This window comes from Dermochelys coriacea, chromosome 8, assembly GCF_009764565.3.
Source record: "Dermochelys coriacea isolate rDerCor1 chromosome 8, rDerCor1.pri.v4, whole genome shotgun sequence".
Lineage (NCBI taxonomy): Eukaryota > Metazoa > Chordata > Testudines > Dermochelyidae > Dermochelys > Dermochelys coriacea.
In genome coordinates, this window is record NC_050075.1 from 105,518,441 (window position 1) to 105,543,550 (window position 25,110).

At 42.8% G+C, this 25,110-nt stretch overlaps 1 protein-coding gene across 4 annotated transcripts in view; it reads left to right on the top strand.

Moving 5' to 3' along the window:
* Positions 1–25,110, top strand: part of TESK2 (testis associated actin remodelling kinase 2) — a 123,354-nt gene that overhangs the window by 80,939 nt on the left and 17,305 nt on the right. For 3 of the 4 annotated variants that reach the window (XM_038413354.2, XM_038413353.2, XM_043491136.1), the window contains exons 5-8: positions 8,574–8,720; positions 20,316–20,398; positions 22,498–22,573; positions 24,336–24,419. In XM_038413354.2, coding sequence (XP_038269282.1) covers positions 8,574–8,720; positions 20,316–20,398; positions 22,498–22,573; positions 24,336–24,419 — 390 coding nt within the window. The remainder of the gene's footprint in view (positions 1–8,573; positions 8,721–20,315; positions 20,399–22,497; positions 22,574–24,335; positions 24,420–25,110) is intronic. The other variant, XM_043491137.1, reaches the window with a different exon arrangement.

The following is a 25,110-nucleotide window of genomic DNA, read 5'->3' on the forward strand; positions in this document are numbered from 1 at the left end:
ATTAGAGCATAAGCTTTCGTGAGCTACAGCTCACTTCATCGGATGCATTAGGAATGATGTGGGTCTGCAAGTTTCTTACCCTTGATGCTGCCAGAATCCTGGGCCAATGCTTGTAGTTCTTTGGTATTATTATGCTTGCTTGCCCAAATCCATGCTTCAATCTCTCCATGCTGTTCCATATCATGCAGTGAGGCATTATCTTTAACATCTCCTTCTTAGTTTACCGTCTCTGTGTTACACTGTAAGATCAACTCTATCACTCAGTGTGGTACCTCTCTCCTCCCCGCCTCCCTTCCCAGTTAGAATCATAGAATATCAGGGTTGGAAGGGACCCCAGAAGGTCATCTAGTCCAACCCCCTGCTCAAAGCAGGACCAAGTCCCAGTTAAATCATCCCAGCCAGGGCTTTGTCAAGCCTGACCTTAAAAACCTCTAAGGAAGGAGATTCTACCACCTCCCTAGGTAACGCATTCCAGTATTTCACCACCCTCTTAGTGAAAAAGTTTTTCCTAATATCCAATCTAAACCTCCCCCATTGCAACTTGAGACCATTACTCCTCGTTCTGTCATCTGCTACCATTGAGAACAGTCTAGAGCCATCCTCTTTGAAACCCCCTTTCAGGTAGTTGAAAGCAGCTATCAAATCCCCCCTCATTCTTCTCTTCTGCAGACTAAACAATCCCAGCTCCCTCAGCCTCTCCTCATAAGTCATGTGCTCTAGACCCCTAATCATTTTCGTTGCCCTTCGTTGTACTCTTTCCAATTTATCCACATCCTTCCTGTAGTGTGGGGCCCAAAACTGGACACAGTACTCCAGATGAGGCCTCACCAGTGTCGAATAGAGGGGAACGATCACGTCCCTCGATCTGCTCGCTATGCCCCTACTTATACATCCCAAAATGCCATTGGCCTTCTTGGCAACAAGGGCACACTGCTGACTCATATCCAGCTTCTCGTCCACTGTCACCCCTAGGTCCTTTTCCGCAGAACTGCTGCCGAGCCATTCGGTCCCTAGTCTGTAGCGGTGCATTGGATTCTTCCATCCTAAGTGCAGGACCCTGCACTTATCCTTATTGAACCTCATTAGATTTCTTTTGGCCCAATCCTCCAATTTGTCTAGGTCCTTCTGTATCCTATCCCTCCCCTCCAGCGTATCTACCACTCCTCCCAGTTTAGTATCATCCGCAAATTTGCTGAGAGTTCCTCGATTCAGTTTCTTGCTGCTATTCATTCTGCATCTGCTATTGCTAAATGTTTTTTTTTCTTCAGTTCCCATTCTTCACTTCTCACCCAGTTCATCATTTTAAATATCCTTTCAAAACATGTTGTCCTTTTCCCCACCTCCTTAATGCTAGTGCTGTACTGCATTGATATTTTTGCTACCAAATGGGAAATACTGTTTGTACCATTGCTTGACTTGCTGCTCTGTTTCCACTGTAATCCTCACCCAATACTTTCATATTTAAGGTGTTATATAAATAAGGTTTGTTGGCAGTGTTGTGTAGCTATGCTGTTCTCAGGATCTGAGAGAGACAAAGGTAGGTGAGGTAATACCTTTTATTGGACCAACTTCTGTGCATCAGATGCCTCAGTAACAACTATATGGGTGAAACCAGACAATCGCTATGCTCTTGAATGAACTTGCACAGAAAAATAAGACACAAACACCATATCACCCGTGGACAAACACTTTTCACAAGGCAGTCGCTCCATATCTGACCTCTCAGTTCTCATCTTCAAATGAAACCTGCATAATACCTTGAAAGATGAGCCTGAGAATTTAAATTCATAACTTTGCTGGAAACTAAAAATGTGGACTTCTCAGAGACACTGGTTTTATGGCTCATTACAACAATTTGTAAAGCACCCTACTACCTGCTATCCCTTAACTGCCCAATGAGTGTGAACCCCTTATGTTTAACAATCAGTCTCACCATGTATTTAGTTCAGACACTTTGGTTAACTTCCCCATACCTGAGGAAGAGCTCTGTGTAGCTCGAATGCTTGTCCCTTCCATCAGTTGGTTCAGTAAAAGATATTACTTCACTTACCTTGTGTCTAATGTAACTGAGGCTATGTCTACACTACCGCAGTAAGTCAACCTACCCTACGCAACTCCATCTACATGAATAACGTAGCTGGAGTCACCTGGGAGAAGAATCTCCCGTTGACTCACTTTAGTCGTCTTGTCGGGGGTAGAGTACAGGGGTCAACTGGAGAGCAATCTGCTGTTGATTTGGTGGGTCTTTACTAGACCCGCTAAATCAACTGTCAGTGGATTGATCTCAGTGCGTCCCTGTGGTAGTGTAGACCTGCCCGGAGGCGTAACATAAGGTCATAGTATAGGTGAGTAGTGTAACAGTGTCTGGGATGGTCTTGCTGAAGGTGACTTAACTGAATTGTTCTGTGGACAGAGACCCTGAATTCAGTCTTGGACCACAGTTGTGTGACTTCGGAGGGAATCAACAGTGCAGCAGAGGACAGTGTTGAAACTGACTGTGCTGCTGTTAGAACTGCTAGACCTGCACTTTCAGTGTATTTTAGTGGGATGATATGGTGCGCTCAGTTTTGCTTTCCTGTGTGCACCCTGGTTGTGTCTGAATCAGACACTCATGCTGTTCTGTCAGGTGTTGCCAACTCTTTATGATTTTATCCAAATCTAGCGATATTGGTGTCTTTAATAAAGTCCCAGCAGGAGTCATGTGATTGCCAAGTGCTCTGTTCTCAATTACATTTTTTTTAATTTGTTGTTCACAGGGGAAAACCTTTGAAAACATGAATCCTAAAGGCTAACAACCAGAAAGTTCTGTTTATTTGCCAGCACTTATTTTTCAAAATCTCATGGTATTTTAGGGCCTGACTCATGACTTTTGAATGCTTAGGGTTGACAGTACAGCTATAGATAACCTGTAGGGAAGCAAAACAACTTAAATTGTGCTCACATTGTCCCTTGCTGCAGTGCGGTAAGGGGTTATTTTGCTTGCTCTGTCGTGTAACATGAACCTTTGCTATCGCAAGTCTGACCAGGAATCCGTGTTTGAGCCACAGCGGGCACAGGCTTGATCATGCTCCTGTGCAATTGATATTTCGAGGAGCCTATCTTCCTGGGACTGGGATGAGGGAAGAACCCTAAAAAGGGGTGTAATATAAACTTGGTTCTGTTGCACCAGCATGCTTAGCTGTCACTTTGGCAACAAGACCATGACTAGATTTCACTGTGGATAAATGTGTGGGAACAGGATATTTTTACCTTAACTGCAATACTGGGAATGCATCCAATGAAGTGAGCTGTAGCTCACGAAAGCTTATGCTTAGGTAAATTTGTTAGTCTCTAAGGTGCCACAAGTCCTCTTCTTTTTGCGAATACAGACTAACACGGCTGCTACTCTGAAACCTGCAATACTAGGGTCTGTTTTATGCCAATGCTAATCTTGTTGCGTTGAGTCATAATGAAGGGAAAACGTATGAAACTAAATAATTTCTTTGGCTATCTAGCAAATGAATTCAACAGAACCCTGCTCTCTTGTTACTGTTAGTTTTTGTAATCTAATCATGATCAGTATCTGTGCGCTGCAGGTTAATGATACAGAATTTGTATATCTGTCATGATGTTTCTCAGTTTTGCTGTGAGGTCTTTTTATGAAACTTCTCCCAGCAGCATCCTTTCCTTTCATGCTCTCTTACAGCCTGACGTGATCTATCCCCCGCTTGCATGTACACACATAGGATATATCTACACTGCAATTAGACTCCTGCGACTGGCCCAGGCCAGCTGACTTGGGCTTAGGCTGCAAGGCTATTTAATTGTAGTGTAGATATCTGGGCTCTGGCTGGAGCCCTGGCTCTAGGACTCTGTGAGGTGGGAGGGTCCCAGGGTTTGGGCTGCATCCTGAGCTGGAAGCCTATGCAATTAAACAACCCTGCAGCCTGAGTCAGTCTAATTGCAGCGTAGACATACCCATACAGTACCTGCTGCGGTTGTTCCTCTGCAGTGTTGCTTTGAGACAACCACTGTGCTGCAGCCACACTCATTTTGTGTTGGAAAGTACTGGCACCAAAATGTTTCGGGGACATAATGAAGTCCAATGTTCCTCAAGTAAGAAGGACTTTACTTCATTCAGCATATTCTTATCACACAGAGCTTGTTTGTGGTTGCAGCAGGTGTGATAAACCCAGGCCAGTTGGGTACAGCAGAGTAGCAGAAGGCAGATATACTGGCCACTGGATTAACAGTTTTCTGTTCCCTGACTGACCAGAGCAGGGGCTGCTCCAGGCTAATGAGAACACCTGATTCCAATTAACCTGCAAAGAGTCAGGTGAGGCCATTAAGCTAATGTGACCACCTGACTCTAATTAAGGCCCTCTGATACTCTAAAAGGGCTCACTCCAGTCAGGCAGAGGAGAGCCAAGGAGCCAGAGGAGAGGAAGTGCGGCTGAAGGGCTGGTTAATGGAGACACCCTCAAGCCATCGCTAAGGGAGCCCTAAGTTAACGGTGAAGAAGAGAGAAGTGGGAGAGCTGTGGGGAAGTGGCCCAGGGAAATGTAGCAACTCTGGCAGTGAAAGGTGGGCTGCCAACAGCTGCTACCATTAGGGTCCCTGGGCTGGAACATGGGATAGAGGGCGGGCCTGAGTTCCCCCAACCTGCCACTATAGAAACACCTCCTGGGAGGGGAAGACAGGCTCGTCAGGACAGGAGGCTAAACTGTTCGGGGAATAAGCCCATAGGGACAACAGAGACTGTGGGAATTCTCTCACCAACCTCCTTGCTGGCTTATGATGCAAAGGGCTCAGTAGACTGTAACCCTGGCCCTAGAGAGAGAAGGGCTACGTGGAGGGTCACAGTGAGCCTCTGAGGCTAGCATAAACTGCCTAGAAATGCGGGACCCACGGGGACAAGGATGGAGCTCTGCCACACAGGGTAAACGGCAAGTCTCTGGGACAAAGCTTCCTTTTCTTTGGTCGCACTAGCAAATCGGATGTAATGTTTGTAATTTTTTGTGTATACAACAGACCAGGAGATAAACCATTAAAGGCTAAACAGCATTGTTCAGAAATGACTGGTAACTCTTGATTGGGGGTGGGGGTGGGGGGAGCATGTGACCCCCACACATTGCCTCTGGGCTGAGGAGCAACAGCAGAGCCAAGAACGCCAGGGCAGTGGCGAACAAGCGCCTCGGAGCATTTCATGGCAACCATGCTCCACATCCAGGGGGAGTCGCTGGCTGGCACCAGGCTCCTTTGGGGAAGAGACAAGAGTGTGTCGGGGCGCAGCTTGGAGCTGTGCTGCCCGCCCTGCCTGCGGAGCACCAGCCGTGCAGAGGCGGCCCAGCTCAGGGAATAGGGCAGGGAGGGCTGCTGGGCAGCCAGCCAGCGCTATAGCTCTCACAACATGGAGAGCCAAGGGCCAGAGCGGGCTGGGTGGCTCCCACCAGCTTCTGATTTGCCTGCTCCTGGCAGAAGGCAATGGGTGCACCCCACAGTTTGAAAACCTTTGTGCTAATTGGAAGGCAGAAATCTTGGGGGGTCACAGTCATGTGCCCCCCTCACACTCCTTCATGTCGCCTCTAGCATTGTTGGAGGGCTTTGGAAACTAGGCCATCAAGCTGGCCCTGCTGCATTCCCAGCCTAGTCAACCCTAACCAAGAGGACGGCAGCTCTGTCTTCCTCCCACTAATTAATTTTGGCCCCTCCTAGTCCCCACCTCACCACTTTACCCAGATATGTTTAGGGTATGACTTGTTTATACTGCTCTATATACTATACACTGAAATGTAAGTACAATATTTATATTTATAATTATATAGTAAAAATGAGGATAGCAGCAATTTTTCAGTAAGTGTGCTGTGACGCTTTTGTATTTTTGTGTCTGATTTTGTAAACGAGTAGTTTTTAATTGAGGTGAAACTTGCAGGAGGCAGGGTACACAAGACAAATCAGACTCATGAAAGGAAAGTAGTCTGGAAAGATTGAGAGTCACTGCATTAGACAATCAAGATAATTTAAACTTTGCCCTCCTTTAGCACCTTCCACCCCAGGATCTCAGGGTGCCTCAAAGACACTGGTGAACTCTGCCTCACAACTCCCTTGTGAGGTAGGTAAGGAGCATTACTCCAGTTTCCATGTAGGGAAACTGAGGCATAGAGGCTGAGGGATTGTCTTGAAAACTGGCTAGGACACACAGCAGAGTAGGATTAAATGATCAGTTTTCATCTTTGCCACAAGGCAACATGAACTCTTAAGTCCAGTGTTTAATATATTTTAGTGATCTAAAAAGGGGGGTGATTAGTGAGACAGCAAAATTTGCAGATAGTTATTTAGGTTTCTCAGAACCAGAGAGAACTGTGAGGAACTTGAGAGAATGAGTAACAGGATGGCAAACAATTCACTACCAATAAATGCAAAATAATGCACATTGGCAGGGAAAATTTAAACTACTCATACACCTCACTGGGTTCTAAATCAATTATATCAATTCCAGAAAGGAACCTGGGTGACACTGTAGGCAACTAAATGAAGACCTCTGCTCAATGTGCTGCTGTGATATTTTAAAAAAAAAAAAAAAAAAAAGCTAACAAGATATTAGGCTGCATAAGGAATGGGATGGTGAATAATAAAGAGAATATTCTAATGTCTTCACATAAATCAGTGATTTAGCCTTATCTGGAATATCTCAAAATAAAATTGCAGAACTAGACGGGGTTCAAAGAAGAATGAGAATGATCAAGGACCTGGAAAAACTGTCCTATGAAGAGAGTGGAAAAATTGGATTCCTGACCTTAGAAAGGAGACTAATAAGAAAGAAAATGATAAAACTATATAAAATGTGTGGTCTAGAGAAGTTAGATTGGGAACTTCTTTTCTCCCTGTCTCATAACAATAGAACAAAAGGACATTCAGTGTTGTTAACAAGGGGGGAAACTCAACACCGATAAAAGGAAATACTTTTTCTCACATATAATTGAACTATGGAACTCCCTGCCACAGGGAAAAGTTAAAGCCAGGAACTTAACAAGATTCAAAAAAGGACTAGATATTTATATGGACATAAAAATATTCAGAGTTGCTATAATTAATGATTTTGTGGAAAGGATATAAAATCTCATGCTTCAGGTCTTAAGTCAATCTCTAACTCAGAGATCACGATGATGTGGGGGGCAAATTACCTCATGTTTGCTTCCTGAAGGGCTCTTAAACCTTCAGTTGAAGCATCTGGTGCTGGCCAGTGTTGAAGATACAAAACTGAACTAGTTGGACTGTGCGCCTGATCCAGTCTGGCAATTCCAATGTTCTAAGGTTACACAGAAAACTAATGTCTGGGCTGTGAATAGAACCCAGCAGCCCTGACCCCATTTGCTCCTCTAGCCATTGGACCAAGCATTTTCTCCTTCTGATTTATTTTTTTATCAGCATATCAAGACCTGTCTGACTTGAGCTTGAAATGGGACTGACAGTTTGCTCTGCAAACTGATAAACATGCCAGTAAACTACTTGGATGGGTTTTTAAGTCCTGATTAACACCAGGGCAAAGTTGCTGAGAATTTCAATTGTTACACTTTCAGCAATGTAGGATGCATTCTTCCACCAAACGGGTATATACAAATGAGCAACCAGATAGTGAATTTTTAAATACAATTTTAGTGACACTTCTCCCTTCACAACACTTTCTTTCCTTTTTGATGATGTCCAGATATTAAAGCACAGGTACTCTTTGCTTGTTTGGTCTGGAAAAGGCCAACGTTCCTGCAAAGCATTCTCCTTTACCTTTATATTTCTGTCCCTACCCACAACTTCTAAGTCCCTTTTTGTTCCTTTCCTCTGTACATTAGTAGTCATTCTCTGTTGGCAGCATTGGACATTATAATACGAGGTAAATAATATCACCTTTCTCAGGTGATGAGATGACCTAAACTGGCAAAAAAAATCTGTCCTAGACCAGTTCCATAAATGGCGAACTGGTCGGCTTTCATGAGACGGCCTGTCCTGACATGGGCCCCCACACTGACTTCCCATCTTCTCAAGTTGTTGAGCACGAAGCCAAAGAACTTTCTTTTTTTTTTTTTTCTTTAATTCTTTTCAAATCTTTTAACTAGATTGGAAAGCTAGAAAATAACCTCTGTGCTCATGCTTCATCCTGATTGTTGCATAAGAGTAAAACCGAATTAATTGCAAGATCAATACATGATGATGCATTGGCATGAAAATATGAACCTTTGGCCAGAGCATATTACAAGGAGAAAGCAAATGCTAGGAAGAGAATAGTGTGTGTGTGTGTGTGTGTGTGTGTGTGTGTGTGTGTGTGTGCGTGCGCTCATGCCAGGTGCAGGTGGACTTCCTGACTCTAAGGGCTCAGCAAGTGCAGTGAAATTAATTGACATTGTTTCTGTAGGGGTTCGCATCCCGGCCTAGCAGTAGAATTTCAACTGCCATGTGCCATTCTGAGTCAGTCTTTTGGCTCCAAGGACAGGTAGTTGTGTTGTCTCTTAAAAACCCTAAAACTCTAAACTGAACTGTTAACAATTAGGTTATCTGTTTTAAAAAAAAAATTAATGGCAAATCTTGTTTTGTTTCTTCAGTATATCAACTGTGGTAATCTGGAACAGCTGTTAGACGGTAACCAGCATCTGCCCTGGATGGTGAGGGTGAAATTGGCATATGACATTGCTCTGGGACTCAGTTATCTTCACTATAAAGGCATTTTCCACCGGGATCTTACATCAAAGGTACCAAGTATATAACGAATGGAACTAATTTAAGGGATATATTGTGCTCTAAAAGCACCACTTTGCTGGCTAATATACTCAGTTCTTCACCCCCTTCCAACAATGAAGCTCTGTTGCATAAAATGTCATTTAAGGGATTGTGAGAGAAAGTTGAAACAGTTTATAGGATTAAAACTATTTTACAGAACAAATAATGTTGAGAACAGTTTGTCCAGAAGCCTTAGAAGTGAGGTCACTTGTAAATGAGTTTGGATTAGGGTTTCTGAGAAGGTGGCTGCAGAGCTCAGTTTTTAATTCCTAATTATGTTCAGTAATTTATTTAAAACCCTGGTCATTTAAGCATAAAAATCTAACAATTGGAACTGGATTAAAATCATATAAGGAGTTGAGGTAGGGTGACCATATTTCTCAGAGAAAATGGCACACCCCCAGCTGCTTGCCCGAAGGCTCCCCTCTCCCCGCGAGACTGGTGCCTGGTTGCTGGAACCCTGCAGGGGTTCTGCATGCTGGAACGCTGCTTTTCCCCCCCATCCCCCCAGCCCTACCTCCCGCCTGCGGGGGGCTGGCATCTCCACTTGCCCCCTCTGTACCACACCCCACTTTTTTGACAAAAGTGGCATTTGTCCTGTTTGCTCTTGCCAACTGATCAATTCAGCAAGAGCAAATGGGACAAATGCCTCCTTTTGGGGAAGGAAAAAAAAAAAGGTTGGTCTGGCTGGGACAGGGCTTAAAAAAGGGATTGTCCTGGCCAAAATGGGACATATGGTCATCCTAAATTGAGGAGATTATTTGAAACCCATTTTAAAATCTCCTCGTTGCTTTTTATTTCTTCTTGTATTTCCCAGGTTGTGTCCAGTGGGAAGAGTAGAACAGTAGTGGTCTCTCTGAACCTAACTTCAGCAAGAGCAGACCAGTCTACCTAAAACGTCACATGCTCTGGAATGAGCTAAATAGTCCTATGGGGAAGAAGGGCTTAACTATGGGGAAATAGTGGGAGGAAGTCGCATGTGGAGTCAGCAGACCCTGGGAAGAAATAGTGTCTATATGGTATAGCTTGCTGGTCTGTTGGGACTCCTGTCACTGAACAACTCTGATTTAAAAAATAAATAAAATAAATTCCCAGATAAAAATAAAACAAAACAAAACTTGGAGCTAGATCTTTTTTAGACATATCACTTCAACAAAAAACTCAGAGTACTGCCAACCTCAAGAGATCAAAAAATGAATGAGTCAGACCCCAACAAATCAGGAGATTGGCCCTCCCAAACATGTGGTTATTTACAAATTTATTTTTTTTTCTGTCTAATGATTGGTGAACTGCCCCTCTCCCTCCCCAGAGCAAGAGTATGTTAATGCTGCATGCTCCCAAATGTATTGGCTATGAGGATTTTGGCCCCTGCTTCAGGAGTTCTCACCCCCACATCTGCCTGTCCCCTGCCCAGCAATAAATTGTGTCCCCCACCAACCTCCAAATCGATCTTGTGCCCTTAGTTTCCAAATCAGTTCTGTTCCCAGTCCCCATCAGTTCTATCCTCACCCTCCACCAGTCCGGTCCCCATCAGTTCTGCCCCATCTCACACCCAGCCCCGAGCCCTCAGTTCAGTCCCCCCGCCTCACGTCTGCTTCTCCTGGGGTTCTTCTCTCCTCCTAACACGGGGGGCTGCAGCAGGATCCCTGTTCCCCTTTCAGGCTGGGGAGGGGCTCCAGGGGCTCTTTTCCCCAGCTCCAGCCTATAAAAGTGGGGAGGGGCAGAGGAGCTGACTTGTTGCTCACAGGATGGGTGTTGGAAGGAGAGGGAGATTGAGCTCTGATTGGTTTCTCTGCAGATGGCCAATCAGAAGGCGGCTTCCCCCCTTTCTTTCCCCTCCCACTCGTCTGCACTGCAGACTAAAATTTGCTATCTTAATGTCGCTTTGGGGATTGGAATGTGATGCATGCATAATATTTGAAAGGGGCCTCATCCCTGAAAGCAAAAGTACAGAATGTGATCTGGCTCCAACACTAATTAAAATACAAGAGAAGGGTTGTTTTTTGTTCTCGCATGTAGTTTTTTTTCAAAAAATCCTGCAGCACACCTGTTCGGGCCTGATGGCGCACCCTAATCCTCGTTTGGAAAATACACCACTCTAAGGAGTGTCTGGTGGTAGTGCAGCAGTAAAACAGTCTGTGATGATGGGATATGGAAAGGGCTACTGTAAATCATCAGAATTGATCCACAAAACCAGTAGGTTTTATTTTTAAAGCGCAAAAGGTAAAGTTAATTAATAGGTCACAATGGAGGTTGGCAGGCTAAAAACTTGAGCCAACAGCTGTATTGTGAGCAGGCGAGCAGTATTGTTTCTCATTTTCTTCCAATTATGTGGTGAAGGGGTTAGGGGGTCACCTATACCTAGACAGAGTCCTTGCCTTCTTTGTTCTTTGGAGGAGAAATGAACAAAATTCCTGCTCTCAAATGGACAGATATTTGTGAATTTCAAGACAGTGACTTTTGTTTTTCATGTTGTATTATTGTGTTAGTGAAACATACTTTAGATTGAAACTAAATGCTGTGAAAATTATTGGTTTTGAATGTACACCCTGCTGGAAGAGTGAATTTTGCTTTGGAGGAGGAAGGTGTTCCCATTGAGATTTAAAAAAAAAAAAAAAATCAGTAACTGTAGGAGACACACGTCAACAATGTAGGCCAAGTGCCTTTTGGCTACTGCTTTGAAGACATGGCTAACATCCTGTGGTATTCAAGTGGCTTTGGATCGATGCCAGGACACTTACTGCAAATTCAGGGCAGATTTGACATGTTTTAACCTTAGAATGGAAACACTGTGGCATGGCTTGGATTGTGCAGGTATGGGGTGAGCGGAACCACCATTTAATGTGGTTTTTTTTTAACTGCTCCTCTTTCTTCAGTGCATGATGATCCCTATAAATCAAATGAGGACAAAAACAAGGGATTCAGAATATTTGCAAACACCCAAGCAAGCAGTGAGGATAAGGGAATGCAGTTTCCAGAAATCTGCTGGAGTCTATTAATGAGATTAAAAGTCAGTTACTGTACAATGAAGCAGTTTCTTCTTTCTTTACCTATTATGCTCAACTGGGACAAGAATATCCCACTATAAGAATTACTTTTAATAAGCGGGTTGTTTTACTATAGGAATTTGGCATGAATGGAATCCCCCTACAGATTTTTTGCTTTTTTCCCTTTTGGCAAACCTTATTTGATTCCTTATTCCTTTCATAGTGCAGAAATCACTGTGGCTACATATAGTTTACTCCACTGAGTATGGTTGCAGGAACGTGCACTATTCTGGCAATAGTGTGGTGCGTGGCAGTATATTAATTGTGTTAAGACCCACAAAAATGGAGACTTTTTACAAGAAAAAAATCCTGAAGTGAAACTGTGGAATTTTTTTAAAAATTAAATTTTAAAATGTAGGATTATATGCTCCCTTTCATTTACACAGTGTGAAGAGCCACAGAACAGCGCAAATCCTATGGAGGGAGCTCAGAGGGGGAGCTCAGCTCTGCATGGTTGAGGAGGTACAATTACGGGGCAGATTTAGGGCAAAAGCCTAACTTGCACTCCATCAGAAGTCGAGGTCAGAGCAGCAGTAACCCCCTCCCTTCCTCCAAGTTATTTTTAGGCCATGGCTGGTGTATGTGTGTGAACAAGAGTTAATGCTAGGGTGACCATAATTCCCAAAGGGAAAACTGGACGCTGCGTGGGGCTGGCCCAAGCCACTCGGCTGAGAGCCCACCCCTGGTGTGGAGCTGGCCCGAGCCACTTGCCTGAGCTGCTCCCCCAGCCCCATGTGCGGAGCCGGTCCGAGCTGCTCACCCAAGATCTGCCAGCCCCCCATGCGAGGCTGGGGCTGGTGTCGCTGCTTGCTCAAGCCCTCCCTGCCCGCCTCCTGAACCCTCCCTCTCTCCCACATGGGGCTGGCATCGCTGCTCCCCCACCGCATGTTCCTCCTCACTCCACTTCTTTGACAAAAGTGGGCATTTGTCCTGTTTCCTGTTGCCAACTGATCAAGTTAACAGGAACAAACAGGACAAATGCCCACTTTTGCCAGAAAAGTCTGGACGGCCAGGTCTTAAAAAAGGGACTGTCCTGGCCAAAATGGGACGTATGGTCACCCTAGTCAATGCTGTAAGTCGGAGGGGACATGAGAGAGGCTAAGGCAGGGTATAGACGCATGGAAAGCCTACAGGGCTAATCCCCATGCATGGCTATTGCAAGCCACTCCCTCGCCCAAATCTACACCATCGCAGGCTGTACCTCTCAGCACCCGTGAATTTGTTCTACCTTTGGACACATTTTAAGATGAGGCCCCCTAATTCATGAGGCTTTTCTCCAACAGATTCTAACATTTCTGAAGTAGGTTAGATTATGCATCTGAACTGTGGCCACTCTCACTCCTCAGGCTTCTCGCCCAGCCAGTCCTAGTCCCTGCCCCTCCCCTGTTTCTCAGTCTCCATCTCACCACCCCAGACTCATTGTCCCAGAGTGCTACTAACTCCTGGTCTCATTACCTGCGCTCCTGGGTCCCAGTTTCCCTCAGCTAGCCTCCAGTCCCAGGCTCCTTGTTCCAGTTTCCCCTCTCCTCCACAAGCTCCTTGTCCCAGACCACTTCCCCCAACCCTCTCCAGTCTGGCTCTTGTCTCCTTAGCAATCAAATCAAACAGCTTCCTCCTCCATAAGAACAGCCATGCTTGATCAGACCAGTGATCCATTTTTCCCAGTGTCCAGTCTCTGACAGTGGCCAGTGCCAGGTGCTTCAGAAGGAATGAAGAGAACAGGGGAATTTTGAGTGATTCATCCCCTGTCATCCAGTCCCAGCTTCTAACAGTTGAAGGGTTAGGGAAAGCTGGAGCATGAGGTTGCATCCCTGACCATCGAGGCTAATAACCATTGATGGACCAATCCTCCATGAACTCATTCTTTTTTTTTTTTAACCCTTTTATACTTTTGGCCTTCCCAACATCTGGCAACGAGTTCTACGGGTGGACTGTGCGTTGTGTGAAGAAGTCTTTCCTTTTGTTTGTTTTAAACCTGCTGCCTATTAATTTCATTGGGTGACCCCTGGTTCTTGTGTTATGTAAAGGGGTAAATAGCATTTCCTTATTCACTGTCTCCACACCAGTCATGATTTTACAGACCTCTGTCATATCCCTCCTTAGTTGTCTCTTTTCCAAACTGAACAGTCCCCATCTTTTTAATCTCTCCTCATATGAAAGCTGTTCCATAATTCTGATAATTTGTTGCCCTTTTCTGTACCTTTTCCAGTTCTAATATATTTTTTGAGATGGGATGACCAGAACTGCACACAGTATTCAAGGTGTGGGCGTATCGTGGATTTATATAATGGCATTATATTTTGTTTTATTTTCTGTCCCTTTCCTAATGTTCCTAACATTTCTTTTAGCTTTTTTTGACAGCTGCAGCACATTGAGCAGATGTTTTCAGAGGATTATCAAATGACTCCAAGATTTTTCTTGAGTGGTAACAGCTAATTTAGACCCCATCATTTTATATGTGTAGTTGGGATTATTTTTTCCAATGTGCATTATTTTGCACTTATCAACATTGAATTTCATCTGCCATTTTGTCACCCAGACACCCAGTTTTGTGAGATTCCCTTTGTAACTCTTCACAGGCAGCTTTGGACTTAACTGTCTTGAGTAATATTTTTATCGTCTGCAAAATTTGCGACCCTGCAGTTCACTTCCTTTTCCAGATCATTTATGAATATGTTGAACAGCATCGGTCCCAGTACAGATCCTTGGGGGACCCCGCTATTTACCCCTCTCCATTGTGAAAACCGACTGTCTATTTCTACCCTTGGTTTCCTGTCTTTTAACCAGTTACTGTTCTTTGCACACTAGCAGGGGTCTTGATAGCACAAGGGAAAGAGGCACTCTGCCCTCAGTTTCAGCAGATTGGAGAGGCCCTGGAGGTTTTTCGCCTTCCTCTGTAGCATGGGTGACTTGAGGGAGGCTTCTCTGCTCCTTGAAGTCTTTAAACCATGATTTAAGGACTTCAATAGCTCAGACATAGGTGAGGTTTTTCGTAGGAGTGGGTGGGTGAGATTCTGTGGCCTGTGCTGTGCAGGAGGTCGGACTAGATGATCAGAATGGTCCCTTCTGATCTTTAGTATCTATGAATCTGAGTACCTGGGCTTGACTTCAGTCACAGGGAAAGTCCTGCTCAGCCTGAGGCTGGAGCATGCTCAGAGCAGACATAGTTTTCAGGGAATTTAGCTGTAAAGCTCTAGGAAGTCTCAACTGAGCATGTGCAAACTGCAATTTTTCAAAGGTTTACAACTTTGTCAGATTTGGTTGGACTATCGTGGGGAAAGCCAAAGACATCCCTGACATGCAGGTCACTGCCTGCCAAGCTTCAACTCCCTGCTCCAAAGCATGGGGATGCCAGAGCTTGTCAACAAAAAAGTTACCAGTATTTAACACGGGCAAAACAACATATTTTCCCCATGCCTCTTTCTTGGAAACAGCTGAACAGTTTTATCTGAAATTTTCCAAAAAAATTCAGCCTGAAGCAGATACCTGGTGTGGAAAATTTCAGCCCAAACAGTTATTTTGACAGAGTTTCAAACAACTGAAAACAGGGTCTTAGAATGGGAAGTGTCAGGCAGTCTGAACAGGTAGCACTACCAGCCTCACCTATAATAAGCTGTGGGGGGAGGAATCATACTTTTCACCCTGTATTGCTTGTTTCTTTTTTAAAAAGAAACTAGGCAGTTCAGTTTAAAATTTTGTTTTATAGTCATTTTTTTCCTCACTACTGTCTGGGTCTCTTGTACTAGCACAATGATGGTATTTGGATCCCAACACTGCAGGGGAATGTTCACATGCACAAAGTTGTCTTTCAATGTGAATAATTCTAATGCAGCTTTGGTACAGTCTTATTTAAATGCAAAACATAATTTTTGTCTTAAATGAAATTGTCCTTTGGAAAACATGATGCAATTTTAAATTTTGCCTGCTTGGGACTATGAAGTTGCTGTTTACATTTCATTGTCAGCATGGCTTTTGATACTGATAGGGTGGCTCTTTAAAACCAGCAGACACATCCCAGTTGACTTTTAAGTATTTTAACTAAGTAGCAGTTGTCATAGGATTGTGGAATGAGTAACATTCCTGAATTTTTCTATATGTCATAGACTTGCTCTGTATCATAGTGAAAAATAAAATGGTGGAGATGCTTGGTCTGAACAACTTATTTTTAACAATGAAGTTTGTGAATCTGTTTATTTTCATCCGTATTTATGCAAAATAGAATGTTGCATTTTCCCTAGTAGGATTATGCTGTGCAAAGCAGATATTAAGCTCCCATAACATACAAAAGGGCCTTTGTGTTCTCTCACATCTGTCTCTGCATAAACAGCTATGTTAACCCTTTAGGGCTGTTGTACAGAGTTCCTTTCTTTTATTGAAGTGACTGTCTCAGCAAGGACTGAAGTCTCTCCATTTAAAAAAAAAAAAAAAAAATCAAATATGGTGGTGTTGGGTTGTGTAAACCTCCGAAAGAAACAATGAGTCTCTTTATGGTGAAGTCCCACAAGAAAGCATAGAGAATTCATGTTTTATTGCATTGCGTCTTACACAAATAGTCTAGTGGTAGGTTGGAAGAGCTTTCTTAAAGGCCATATTGTAAAGCAGCCTGGCATTTTATTTCATTGGCCATTCCTGCTGTCAGCCTTTCCATCAAACAGGGGTTTGAACTCTGTATGTTATTAGTGGAACTTGGCATAAAAGTTCTTCTCACTGATGTAATTGTTTTTCTTTGCCTTCTCCAGAACCTGAGCAATATCAGCTTGGTCAGGTGTTAGAGTAACCATTTTCTGTGTGTTGCACTCTCTTTACTAAATAGTTTCTCTTTTAATTTAAAGTCGCTTTTCCACATGTTAGCCCATAATACAGACTTTTCCCTTTCGATACCTAAATTTTGTGTTTATCTTAAATTCATTTGGAAGTTGAGAGTGCATGCATAGTGATGTGAACTCTGAATGCAGCTCCTATCATCCTTATTTCTTATTGTGGGACCCTCAGGAGACTTTTCAATAATTGCATCAAAGGTCCATTAACTATCTTGCCTAAGTTGTGGTCTGCAGTGAAGTTTGGAGGATGAAAATTAATTCAGTGGTGCTGAGAGTATTCCTAAAACCTTATTTGAGATCTGGACTCAAGTATCACATCATAGAGTGAAGCACATCAGTGTGGAATGCTGTTTTTTTTTCCAGAAAATTGTTCTATTGTTTGACATGAATCCTGGAAACTCTAAGGATGAAATCCTGATCCCATTGAAATCAATAGCAAAATTCCCATTGACTTCAGTGGGTCTAGGATTTCACCATAGGTGGGGTTTGAAGACTCTCAAGGCTTGCATATATATAAACTTGCACAGATTTAATTAATCACTTTAATGTAAACTTCTGAATGGACACCCTTATTTTGGTCTGAGTGCGTATTTCACCTATTCCCAATTGACTTAAGCAAAACCAAAAAAGCCACTTTTGTACAGAAATAAGAGTGTCCCTATGAGTTTAACTATAGTATGTCTACATTGCAAAAAAAAAAAAAAAAAAAAAGTGTGGACTAACCCAAGTTGAGAGAACTTGGGTTAAAATAACAGTTGAAGACATAGCAACTCGGCTTTTAACTTGGGTAAGCAGTTTGAGTACAACCCTGGCAGTCCTTTATACTTGAACTTGGGCTGCTAACCCAAGTTAAAAGTTGAGTTCTCTGGCCTTCACTGGTATTTTAACCCAAGGTAAGAACACATCTTTGTGCAGTGTAGTTATATCCTCTCTCTGTTTAAACTCATACCTCATGTTCTACCAGGGCAGCTTTCCCAGATAGACAGGGTCTCAGACTTCTACCAACATAAGCAAGGAAATTTAGGAGTCCAGATGTCTTCCTGGATTTAACTCTGAGCAGCACAGTATGGCAGCACAGTTGATGATAAATGCTTTGTAGATAAAATCTGAGGCCTCAGGCTGCTCCCACTGCCTTCTGGGATTATGTAAGAGCTCCTTGGCAAAACTATCAAACCTAAAGCTGAGAGGTGCTGCTAGCATGGCGCAGTGCCTGCTTGGCTTCCCTTCTTAAAATGCCACCTCTCAAGCCACTCTTTGCCTCAGAGAACCCAGTTTGTAAATTTTTTGTAGATTCTCCTACATATCGGTGAGTTTACAGCTGTAAAAAAACATCAGCTGGGAGCTATGCTGTGTTACATATATCAAATTATGTATTACACGGATGGGTTATTAATTGGTAATATAGACTAACACAAGCATTAATATCCCTGCCTCTGGAAATTTCCACTACATGCATCCGACGAAGTGGGTATTCACCCACAAAAGCTTATGCTCCAATATGTCTGTTAGTCTATAAGGTGCCACAGGACTCTTTGCCGCTTTTACAGATCCAGACTAACACAGCTACTCCTCTGATGATTGGTAATAGTTTAATGTTGCACTTGGGAGTTGAGGTTGATAAAAATGCCGTACATCTTCATTAAGGAATTTCTTTAGATTGAGAGTTGGTACATATTGCTGGTATAGGGACAAGTTGTGACCAGGACACTCTGTCATGTTGGCATAGGTTTTGCAAAACCTAAACCCAGTAGAAATGTTTCCATATATCTTTAATTCCATGAAAACATTTTTTATTTGGATTATTTGTTCCCCTGCAGTGTTTCTAAACCAAACTTTGGAACATTGTGCTAGTGCATGAAAACCAGATGAAACAAATTAATCCATTCTCACTGACCAAATTGAGTGAAATACAAAAAGGAAAAAAACCAACAATGTATTAATGGCAAGAAGTAAAAACTAATTTTAAAAATTCCTTTAATATGAATAATTGAAGAGGTTAGAAGACTTGTTGGAATTTATAGAATTATTTTTTTAAAACTGACATTCTTTTTGAAATTTGATCTTTGAATATTTAATAAGATTCAAACATGACATTTCATTGCATCTACCATGGGAAAGAATTGTCTGGTGAACTTTCTAGTGTCGGCACATGCTTATTTCTGTACAGAATACAATGAAATTCCACCTCAGTTTGAACCTTTACAGTAAAGTTGAGAAATGTTTTATCCCTCTAGGATTTAAATAAATTTTACAATGAACAAATGCTTCGACATTGGCAGGGTGAATGAATGTGTTCTTTGATAAGAGATAACAAAGGCCATAACTGAGACACTGAAGTGCACTTCAGGTCAGTGTGGTTCACTTACCCTTGTAAAAATTTATGAATCCCAAAGTGAACTTTATTTATTATAGTTCAGTCACATTAAAACAAATAGGACTTTGGAACTAGGAATCTAAAGCACCATTCAGTATTTTCACTGCATGTTCATGAGAGCAGCATACTTAACCTTTTAATGAGAAGGAGGAGAAATGTATTTACTTTATGGATTGGAGTAGTGTCAGCTCGGGATATGTAATCAATGGTGACCTGGACTTGATCTTTCAGACAAGAGAATCACTATCCTCAGCAGTTGCTTCACTCAGACAAGCTAACATGGTGGGGATTGGGGAGGAGTTTTTGTGCATCCAGGCACTATAAAGCTAGCAAACTGAATTTCCTGATGCTGGCTGATATTGCAGTGTCACCCTGGGGAAGTCTGCAGAGGCATTGCTAGCTATCACTGCCCAGTGTATCTTTCTGTGGGTGCACGGAGCAAGGAATGCAGAAGTGGAATGAATTCTTCTGCAGGGAGCGGAGCAAAATGAGGAGGTCAAAGAAACTCGGGAAAAACAGAAATCAGCTGCCAATTCGTTCAGTGAGGAGGAAGATATCTTGCACTGATCCTTTCATTCATTTTCTCCCCCAAAACACTGCCTGTCCTCCGATGCTACAGGTCCTGAGTCAGCTAAGCACATGCTTAAATGTTTTGCTGAATGGAGGCCTTTGAAAGGAAAAGATGCTAAGTCTCTGATTAGCTATTTCCTACCAACTACATCCTTTCAATATGCAATGGGACTATGTATTTGACTTGATTTGAGACTTAGCAGCACATTCATTTCCTGTAGCTTATTTTCTACCAGAAACTGTTGGTGTAAATCAACAAGTACCTTTAAAATACAGTTTTGTAAATGGTTAATTTAGCAAAATTACAATATGAAAATATTTAAAGGTCATGCTTTTCCTCATGTACTGCAAACCATACTAACTGGTGTATTGTGTTCTAGTCCTGCCTGGCATATCCTATAGAGAATCTCAGAGACTTGTTAAGCAGTGTTTATTTCAAGATTTTACCAGTACAGGGACTAAACCATTTTAGCTCTTGCTGAAGCCCAGATACTTGCTGCCTCTGGTTGTCTGTTGCCTCAGCAAATTTGAGTGGATTATTAACAAAATATAAAACTGGTTGCATCATCTGAATCTTTGATGAGCACATGCCTGACTTTGGTGCAGAATTTGTGTGTAGTTGGGTACAAACAAAAGTCTCCCATAAATGAGTATCTTTAAAACAAGCTTTAAAAATCTTTCTCCAAATTTGAAAACTATGTGGAATTTCAAACCCAAACAATATTTTAAACTTTCCTCCTTTCTCTTTAAATTCAGAACTGTTTAATAAAGCATGATGAGAATGGTTACTCGGCAGTGGTGGGAGACTTTGGTTTAGCTGAGAAAATCCCTGATTGCAGGTAGGTGAATTCTTCAGTACTAATCAAAATGAAGAGTAGGAGTTTGCTGCAGTTCTGTGATCTGTGGAACTGAATGCCTGAGGGTTGTTAAGTTTTGCTAGAACTCACAGAAAACAACCACTGATTTCAGTCTGAAGCTACAAGCTAGATGGAGATGGGCAGCCACTCCAAGCTCTTAATTACAGTTCACAGTGATAGACTTTGATAGTGGCACTTTTTCTTTGTGTTCCAATGATCAGAGAGCTCGCCCAGGCATTTCAATAGTTCTCCAAAGCAAGATAGATTTTTTAATTTTTTTGTAAAGAACTGTGGGTGATTTATACTGAATGCTCATTTCAGTGGTTCCAGATGTTTTTAATTAGCTGCTTCTTGGTTTCACAGCCAGTGTCCAAAAACATTAAAGTATAGGCCTCTTTCACCTCTTTTCTAGTAGTTGAAATTCAGGGTTGTAACTAAGAGGCATTACTATTTGATGTCTGTTTGGCCCGTTGTGGAATGAGGAGGAGATCTCCATCCATTTGAGGAATGAACAAGTGACTGAATCTCACAAAACATGATCACAATTGGCAGCTGGCCTTTTTTTTTTTTTTTTTTTTTTTAACCCATCCAATATAGAGGCCAAGGATTTGATTAAGCTATCGCCCCATCTGTATATAGTCCTGTGTGTTCAGGATTCTGGGACCATGGAATTGGTCAAAAAATTATGCCTCAGAATCTAAGCTCTAATTAAAATAGCTTCTAGCCTATATGGCTGTAAGGAAAACATCAGGAACGTGAACAATATAGTATTGTCTTACTGAGACTGCAAACAGTCTAAAACAATAGCTCAGGGAGTTGTGAAACTCCCCATTCATCTCAATGGGATGCTGACTCACGGTTTTAAATGTCAACACTGCTAATTTTTTCTACTATTGATAAATTCAGCAGGAACATCCTGAACTTATTTCTCAATCCTTCACTACCTCCGATTCTTCAGATGTCAGACGCCTGAGCAGTCTATTGCCAAGTCACCAAAACTTCCAGCTTCCCTTTCTCTTACAAAGTTGGTGGCGCAATGATGCATTTTCAGCACACGTTTTTGAGATACACTGGAAACCAAGAATGTAGGAATAGCCTAAAATAAATGTAACTTAGTATCAAAACAAATAACACGAGCTGTACTGATTGCATTATTCATTTTTAATTAAAACTTTAGTTTTCAAATTTGAACAGTGCAGCCATGTAATGTCCAATTTGCTGACGGCTATGCCCTAGGGCTTAAGGGAGTGTGCCACAGAATGTAGATACCACTAACCTCAGAGACTCAGTTTTTAGAGGTGGTCCTTCAAAATCAGTGTTGCAGCAATCTTGCACTTCTGCTGTATGTGTTCATGAACAAGACTGCAGTTTCCGAATGTATGGAGATATTGTAGATCAGATTAATACAAATTAAAATCACCTCTGTATTGACTGCTTCTCTTAGGTTTTGCTCAGTGAGATTCACCAGATAACCCTACTTAGTGAATTTTTGAAAATTTTTAATAAAATTTGCAAGTCACCTTTCAAGGTTTTTGTTTCTATTTATTGTGTGGGCCTCAGACCAGACTGACTTCTTTCAAAATGGTGAGCAGAATCTTTCTAAATCTTCACAGCCTGTCATCACATTGTCCGGGATAAGTCTTCCTGGTTGGAATAACTTTCAGAGCTGCTCACAGAGAGCCCTCCAATCACATAACACAAGAAAAAAGTCTTTCCCTCCTTGAAAATGTACTTGAAAATAAAGATCTCGGGCAAACCCCTGCACAGATCAGGGGACCTACTCTGCTAACAGCTTGGATGCTGAAGGACCAAAGAGTGATGGCTATAGAGTCTAGAGCTATGGAGGGGGCTTACAATTTGCTGAAACAACTTTTATTTATTTCATTTTCTGTAACAGCCTGCTCCTTCATATATTATCCCTGGACTCTCAGGACCTTTCCATGTACAAAAGAGTAGAATCCAACATGAATTATATGGAAACCACTCATACTGTCTTTTCTATGCTGAAAGCTGCTCATGAAATATTTTAACCTTGTTCTCTCTCTCTCCCCCTCTCCCCCATCCTCCTTGAATGTGGAAAGTGAGAAGCTTCCAGTAGTAGGCTCGCCCTTCTGGATGGCACCTGAGGTTCTCAGAGATGAGCCTTATAATGAAAAGGTGGGTATGTTTTTAAATGGAGCATGGTTATTGGATGTTTCTTTTCAGTGCAGCCTTGGAGGTTTGGGAATATCAAGAGCTTTAAAGTTGTCTTGTCACTGTCACTTAGTGTTTCCTTAGAGTTTGTCATAAAGGATTCTGAAAAAAGAATGTTTTCTACACTTGAAGCGAGGGCACCAATTCTGACTACAGCTCTGTAGAAACCTAAATAGAATTAAGTGGTCCTTGTGGACTTATACAGTTATTTTTGAACTGAAAAATAAAAGATCCACATTTTAGGGTAGAAATTCTACATTTGACATGCCCAGATAAAAGCTGCTAGGGAAAATGCTTGTAAGTTCCTTTCTTTTGAGGCATTGGGAAATGGCTCTGTCAAAGGAGAGCAGTGGAGAAGAGGTGACTGGGACCTAGAAAATAATATTTTCAGTCAATCTCTGCTTAACACCGCTTTGTCCACTTGGCATCCCAGAGACTCTTGCTAGCTGTTAGCTGATTTCCCTCCCATGAGCGCCACTCTCTGGGGTAAAGTCCACACTCTGCCAGCATTCAACACCAGTGTGCCTTATGTATCCTCCACCTTTAGTTTGCAGAACTGAAGCAGCTGCACAGACATTAGCACATCAAAGCATTATCAAAGTTCCATCTATTTAACTTGTATTTGGGTGTTTCATTTCTAATTTAGGTCATGTGTATACATACAGCGGTGTAGCTGTACTGATACAGCTTCAGCACGTCTGGTGAAGATGCTCTATGCCAACAGGAAAGAGCTCTCCCATCATCCTAAAAAACCACCTCAGTGAGCACCTGAAGCCATGTGTTGGCGGGAGAAGTTCTCCCACTGACATAGAATTTGTGCACATGAGGGCTTATGTCGCTATAACTTATGTCACTCATGGGTGTGGAATATTCACACCACTGAGTGACATGAGTTTTGCTGACATAAGCGGTAGTGTCAGCATAGCACAAGAATGCCACTTTACCCAATCTCCTTGGGGCATAAAGGTCTAAAGGAGAAGCAATTGTAAGTTAGCTTTCCCACCAATGCAGCTGTGCTGCTGAAGCACTTAGAGAAGACGCTACCTACACAAATGGGAGATCTGCTCCATCGGCAGAGGTACTCCACTTCCCTGAGAGGTGGTAGCTGTGTCGAGAGCAGAAGTCTTCCTGTTGACATAGCACAGTCTACACCGGGGGTTAGGCTGGCATAGTTATGTCACTCAGGGATGTGGATTGCCACACCCCTGAGTGATGTAGTTATACTGACATACATTTGTAGTGTAGACCAGGGCAGGGCTAAGTGTCACATAAGTATGCCTTGATCCCTGAGGGGGACACCCTGCTACTGCTCTGTAGACCTGACTTGCGTGTTTGCTCAGGTTTAATAACTTGGGTAAATGCCAGATGGCAAGAATCTGTGAAACTCTGACTCCCTGAGAGCAAGTGATAAATGAGTCTACCTGTGACTGAACACTGCGTTGGAAAAGGGGAGCAGGATTTGTCTTTACGCTGCCAGCGCAGCAGTGTCTGAAGTAAAATTTAACACTCCAGTGCAGGAATTTTATTCTAACCGCACTGTGAGCATGTTTCCACTCAATGAAAATGTGGGAAATGTTATTGTCAGGTGTTCGTCATGGGGCTCTGGGGGTGGATGGCTGCTCTGGACTGCCTTTGAAAATCACCCTGTGGTCAGGAGAAACCCAGTGGCAGATAAGAAGGCTGAGTGTTCATAAATAAGCTATGTGGTTATTTTTTCCTCTCTCAGGCGGATGTGTTCTCCTACGGTATAATTCTCTGTGAGATTATAGCCAGGATACAGGCAGATCCTGACTATCTCCCTCGCACAGAGGTAAGTGGTGAGCATGTATAAGGGCTGTGGGAGGTGGGGAGTGCTCATGAGTGATGCTTGGTCATTAATAATTGCAGCAAGCTGCCAAAGACGTGACGAATGACTGTTACCGTTAAGGGGGCCTCTGACAAAGCATCTGTCCTTTGGCAGAGCTTCTTGCAGAGAATGACACTGAGACCACATTTTTAGCAGAGGGTTACTCAATCTTCCTCCAACTGAAGATTGCATTGGAAACTTGCCAGGAGGCCAAGAGCTGCACCTAATTGGCATAACATGGAACAGATTGCAGCCACCTTCCTATTAATACAGAGGGGCAGCTTGAAGAGGCTGATAGTTTCAGCAAGCAGCGCTCCATTATGGATCAAGATGGAATGTTGCATGCTGGGACCAGCATTCTCTGAGCGCCACTCCTCTTTATTAAACAAGGACGTGGCCATGGGACACATTTTGATCCAGCCCTGTTTTAGTTTATACTATGTCAAGCACCATGAACCTGATCCAGAATCCTTTGAAGTCAGTGCAAATGCTCCCATTGACTTCAGTTCCTCCAGGGCAGATTGGAAGAGGCCCTGGAGATTTTTCACCTTCCTCTGTAGCATGGGGCACAGGTCACTTGCTGGAGGATTCTCTGCTCCTTGAAGTCTTTAAACCACGATTTGAGGACTTCACTAGCTCAGACATAGGTGAGAGG